Genomic DNA, 5,685 nt, shown 5'->3' with positions numbered 1-5,685 from the left:
TCTTATGCATTGTAGCAAAAAAGGAAGACATTTTCGAATAGGCAGGACGCTTCGTAAATGAGTTTGAGGGGAGAGCCACCAATGCCACTTCGGCCTCCTTAACACACTTGACAACATCCTGATCAACGCGTATAGACTCAGCTGCCAGGATCAAAGTCTTATGCATTGTCAACAAACTTAGCACATGCATCAACGTTCTCAAGCAGGTCAACCTTCAGCAGCACATAAACCTTGGGAAACTCTCATGCCTCAGACTCAGTGGATCTCTCACAACTGCCTGTGTGAGCTGATTTTCCCTTCTCAGCAGACGAATCAGTCATGGCAGAAAGAGAAATAGGCCCAAACGTCACCTTAACAATAGGTTTCATAGGCTTAGGCTCAACGGTCATCTTCGCGCCCTTAGAGGAAGTTAGATCAATGACAAGCTTCTCGAAAACACATGAGCTCCCACGAATAGCAGAAGAAGTCTTTCGCTTCTTCTCAACCGAAGGCTTACAAGCAGGTGAAGAATACCTTTTCTTTCCACCACCATTGGTAGCAGGCTCTACAACAGCGATCGGGCAAGCTAACGCCTTATCTTTTATCTGTTTTATCTCTTCCCTCGGGGGCAGGCCACCCTTTTCCAGACGAAGAGGGCTGAGCAGCCAGCGCCACTCACGGCACTCAGCAGGAATGACCAAGGTGACGTGCACTTTCTTTATAACTGCCGAAGTCCTTGAAGTTAAGCCAAACTCTGAATTTACGCAAAGTAAGAAAGACGATCAATAAATTAAAGTCATGGAGCAGCTCAACAAAAATTCAAGCAGGACAAGAAGGAAGCAGTTCACTTATCATTGATAAAGGTAGTCGGGACACGCAGCTCAAGAGAAGAGTCAAACTCCCACTCTCTGCTTACCTCCAAGGTATCTCTCGCCTACTCATGGTTACCTTTGCTAGAAGCATCGAGCAGCCTATGGCAAGACCTTAGCTGCCCTACACCTTCCTTGTGGCCAATCTCAAAGAAGTACCATAACACATTTATGGTCAAGTCAAGATCAAAGAACCTGCTCAAGTTCGAGAACCCCACCATTGCATGAACTGCATTTGGGGAACACTGAGCAGGCGTGCATTTCATGGAGCAGATCACCTCTTGGAAAAGATGCAGCATGGGGGAGGCCCGCACCTCCTTCCTCTTTTTCTTTTGCTCCCAGTACACCTTAAGGCAGGCCCAAGAGAGCTGGTCATGCACCCAAGAGAGCTGGATGTGCCGGTCTCTCTCCCTTTCTTCTCGCCTACACAAGCCCATGACCAGCAGCCTTGAAGACCCGACCCTAGCCGGTTTCCCCGCGCCCCACCGTGCCGATCCCTTTGGCCCAAACCGAGCCGTCCACCTGGCCCATGTCAGCAGACCCATGCCGTGCGATCATGCAGCCCTGAGGCTCCTATGCCGTGTGTTACCCACACCCACGGTCCCCGCCAAATCAAGAAAGAGGATCAAGTTCAAACTGGGAAGCAATTCTACAAGCCTAAGCAGCTTGAGATGAGCCGTCCACTTGGCCCAAGTCAGCAGACCCATGTCGTGCGATCATGCAGCCCTGAGGCTCCTATGCCGTGTGTTACCCATACCCACAGTCCCCGCCAAATCAAGAAAGATGATCAAGTTCAAACTGGGAAGCAATTCTACAAGCCTAAGCAGCTTGAGATTCCTACACCTACTATCCTTTTCCTGCATGTAACACAGTAGGTGTGGGTGCATTTGTGGAGCCTAAAGTAATCCTAAATATTCTAGAGGTGACAAGTAGACTTTTATTTCAGAAGGACAAAATTGCCCTCAATAAATGGGCAGGCTTCTCAGATGCTCCTACGCGCAGCTCACATCCCTAAAGGACTCAGCAGTTGAACACAACTGTCCATAGCTCACCTGCCCTTGGCAAGGAATTAAAGATAAGGAATAATTACCCAAATCCTATCTTTAATACATTCCTACTTGAAGAATAACTCCAATCAAGTAAGTAATCCTAATTTATTTAAATTAGGATAATTAGACTATTATCTCAAGATATTATTTCCTATTTAATATCTTGGGAATATTTAGAGAATATCTCTCCATTAAACACTGTATGGTCGGCCCTAGCCCTTTAAATACCTCATATTCTACCAAATTTGGAGAGCTTTTGCAACCCTAAAAAAACCCTAAACACTTTACTCTCTCAGAGAAACTAACTTGGGCATGGGATATCCGTTGACCTAACCCCCCCCCCCCACCTTGTGGGTGCGTGAGGCTTAGGTCTTTGATCAAATGTGTTGATTGTTTTGCACGTGCATTTTCGTCAAGACTGAAGACGGCGGAAATTTGCATCGACAATTCCCACCCCACCCTATCTTTTTTCTAGATAGCTAATTGAAGCATTGGAGGAAATTACCGGACATTCCATTGATTGGGCAAGCAAATCACTATCACTTCCTCCAAATTTATTATCAATGTTACTGGGATGGCTACTGCTGCATTAAGGAAATCTAGTGGTTCCATCAGATACACAAAAGAGCTTTGAATGGAATCGAAGAACGGAGCAAAGAATTCTTAACCTTGGATGAATGAGTTTTTTTCCCTTTTGGTTATGCTTTAAATAACAAAGTTGATATCTAATTTCGGTTTAATGTTCACTTGATCATCTCCTTTTCAGCTGGTTTAACTTGAGGTAATTTTGTCCTTGAATCAGAAGCTTGTGAACTGAAAGATCGTGAAACCTGCCCCTAGGCAACTGCTCGATCGACACCAGTATCAGGAAGCCTAGTCTCATTTTATGCCAATCTGTTAGAAGCAGTCCGGCTACCCTTACTAATTGATAGAATTGCTTCACTATGGCTCTATGCAATACTTTCAAAGATGTTTGATTGCAATATTGAACTCCTTATCTGCATCTGAGTATCAACCTGGGCAAACATCCCCACGCCATTTAGCGGCCACATCCTTTTTAGTTATGAAGGCTGAACATGTTAACGGATAATTGGCGAAAATGTTAATATTGGGCTTGAATCCTAATGGACTTCACCATGAGGGTTTAATTCCTAATTTTTCACCACGAGAGCTATCTTCTGATTACCTTATCACCACGGAAACATTAATCCAATTTAGCCTTATTGTATTAGGCTTGAGCAGTTGAGCTCGTTTTGCCGACAAGGTACTTGAATTTGGTTCGCTTAACACGTCAAACCATTGAAAATCTCAGGTAGTTGGAGCAATCATTATTTGTTTGTTTGATCCTATTTCTTTGACCATCTGTGTATAGGGAAACAATCAAGACAAATGTTAATCCAACACAAATCCAAAAATTTGAGATGAAAATATGAAAAGAGAGATTAACGTAAATTACCCCTCCTGATTTCTCTATCGTACACTTCTTTAGCAAAATAATTTTCACACTCTGCTTTTGATGGACTCAATTTATTATTGAGGAAAAAAGATCAAACATTGATTTTGAAGTGCTTAATAACAAATTAAGATGTTGAATAATAGCTTCCATGAAAACTGGAATTTATATTTTCATTTCAGTGGGAAAGGAAATTACAATTTTGCTTGCATTGCCAAAAAAGAAAATTATTTTTACACCCCCACCCATGAAAAAAAAAACAAAAAGACCAAAGAAAAAAAAAACCAAAATCACCATAAATATTCACTTGCTGAATGATGATGATGATTATTACCACCAAATTCAAACACCATCAATCACTAATTAAGCCGATGCTGAAGAAGAAGAAGCAGAAGAATTCTTTGCTGCTGACCAAACCGACGTCGTTTGGTTGCGACAGAACTGGAAGCTACTCTCGTCCATTCTCTCCACCACGTAATGCCCCATCGTCTCCGTCGCCTCCACCAAATTCTCACGACACAAAAATTCGTTCCCGGCAACCATCACCTCCGTCCCGCCAAAGTCATGCACAAACACCTGCGTCTTCCCGTTCCCACCCTTCTTGCTCCTCGCCAACACACCCGACGTGAATATGGACATCACTCTCCCGGGCGCGTCCGGCCAGCCGCTGCTGGGGCCGTCCACCAAGATCACGTCCCATTCAACCTCGTACACGTGGTTCGGCAGGTCGTTGATCCCCAGCTTGCACTCGGAGAAAAGCAGATTCTGCACCGGGCGGCACTCGTTGCGTATTTGCTCTTTTGCCACGGCGATCAGCTCCTCCGTTTCCTTCAGCTTCGTCGTGTACTGCACGTCGTAGGCGTCGATTTCAGGGTGCTTCTCCTCCATGTAGGCGGCGTAGTACCTGTTCTCGTCGATGTAGACGGTGCGACCATTGTTGTTTAGGGCTTTCCAGAGTAGGGTTTCATGGGTGAGTCCGAAAATGAGGAAGTTGCATGGGGTGGAGCATTTTCGGAGCGCGTCAGAGATGGGTTTGATGTCTGCGTACGACATTTTAAACGTGTCGTTGGATTTTGATGCGTAGTGGAGGAGGGTGTTGATGACCGTGGTGGGGAGCTGTGGGGCAGCGTTGTTAGTGGCAGTTATTGTGGGGGCGGGGATTGTGGTTGTTGTAGTGGTGCTGGTGGATGAGTACGCGTATAAGCCGCTTGTGTAGACGATTGTGAGGAGGAAGGCGAGTGTGAATAGTGACATGAAGGCCAGAAGCCATAGGCGGTTAGAGCTTCCTTGCTTTTGGATGTAAGGGTGGAGAAGGATCAGCTTTGTGTTGATATTGTTCTTCATTTTTTGGGAATCTTACTTTGATTTCTTCAGTGATCACAGAAAGAGAAAGAGAGGTTGATTATCAAGTGGAATTTGTGCTGCAATTGATCATCTGAGGCTCTCTCTCTAACTCTCCCTCACTCTTCTAAACCAAGTAATTTCTGAGGATAATATTGGAGAGCGAATGATTTTTAATGTGTAGAAAAAGCAAGCAGAAAATTGAAGCAATGTGGGATGAAGGAATTGAGGGTGACCTTACAATCACCCTCTTAGCATTCCAGAAATCAAATTACAAAAAAATTAGAATAAAAATGATTTGTTTATTGTTGTTTTAGAGATGTTTAACTCTTGTTTAGTTGGTGGTTTGTTTGCATGTAATATTTTGAATTATTTTATGTGTTTTTGTCATGTTTATATGTATTTTAGTTTGCTGTAAACTGATATTATATTCTATGGGAGGTGGGAGGAGAAAAGAAAACAATGGGGAGTTGGTGGGTATAGGTTTTTGTATTGACCCCGTAACTAATTACAAGCTTGAAGTCGCTTTTCCTTGTACAATTTAGCTTCACTTCTCAAGTAACCTCTTTAAATATGCAACCTTTCTCAAATAATTAGCTGTCTTTGAAGATGACAACATACCTGATTCAGCCTGTAACATTCTTAATGATCAATAAATCAAACATGTTTTATAATTAGAAATGTTTTCTAATTATGTTCTACCAAATACATGAGTGAGACTTGGGAACTCATTATGAATATGACATTATAAATCTTTTTTAATATTGTTTTCACTTGTTTTGTTTTGCATTGATATTGATTGTTGAAAAGTCTCAAATCGATCATCTCAAAAAAAAAATCACAACTTATATCAAATGATCCGATTTCTAATTGTGTCGAGTCTGTTTGCATAAAAGCCCCATAACTATTGCTTGCAGAGTATTTAAGTGAGAACAATATCGATGCTATTAGTGATGGGTTGAAACCCATCTCTATGAAACTACAACACCAATCA

At 42.8% G+C, this 5,685-nt stretch overlaps 1 protein-coding gene across 1 annotated transcript; it reads right to left on the bottom strand.

Annotated features, from left to right (window-relative positions):
* Nucleotides 1–3,490: 3,490 nt before the first annotated feature.
* LOC126601279 (protein IRX15-LIKE-like) lies at nt 3,491–5,049 on the bottom strand. Its single transcript, XM_050267966.1, has one exon. It carries the CDS (start codon nt 4,692–4,694, stop codon nt 3,714–3,716), a length of 981 nt encoding a protein of 326 aa, XP_050123923.1. The 5' UTR covers nt 4,695–5,049; the 3' UTR covers nt 3,491–3,713.
* Nucleotides 5,050–5,685: the final 636 nt, after the last annotated feature.

This window comes from Malus sylvestris, chromosome 15 (genome assembly GCF_916048215.2).
Source record: "Malus sylvestris chromosome 15, drMalSylv7.2, whole genome shotgun sequence".
NCBI lineage: Eukaryota > Viridiplantae > Streptophyta > Magnoliopsida > Rosales > Rosaceae > Malus > Malus sylvestris.
The sequence above is the reverse complement of the archived record's forward strand: the minus strand, read 5'-3'. Positions and strand labels throughout refer to the sequence as shown.

What these genes read in the sequence shown, in the direction of transcription:
- LOC126601279 (XM_050267966.1), bottom strand. Translation starts at nt 4,694, where the DNA reads ATGAAGAACAATATCAACACAAAGCTGATCCTTCTCCACCCTTACATC.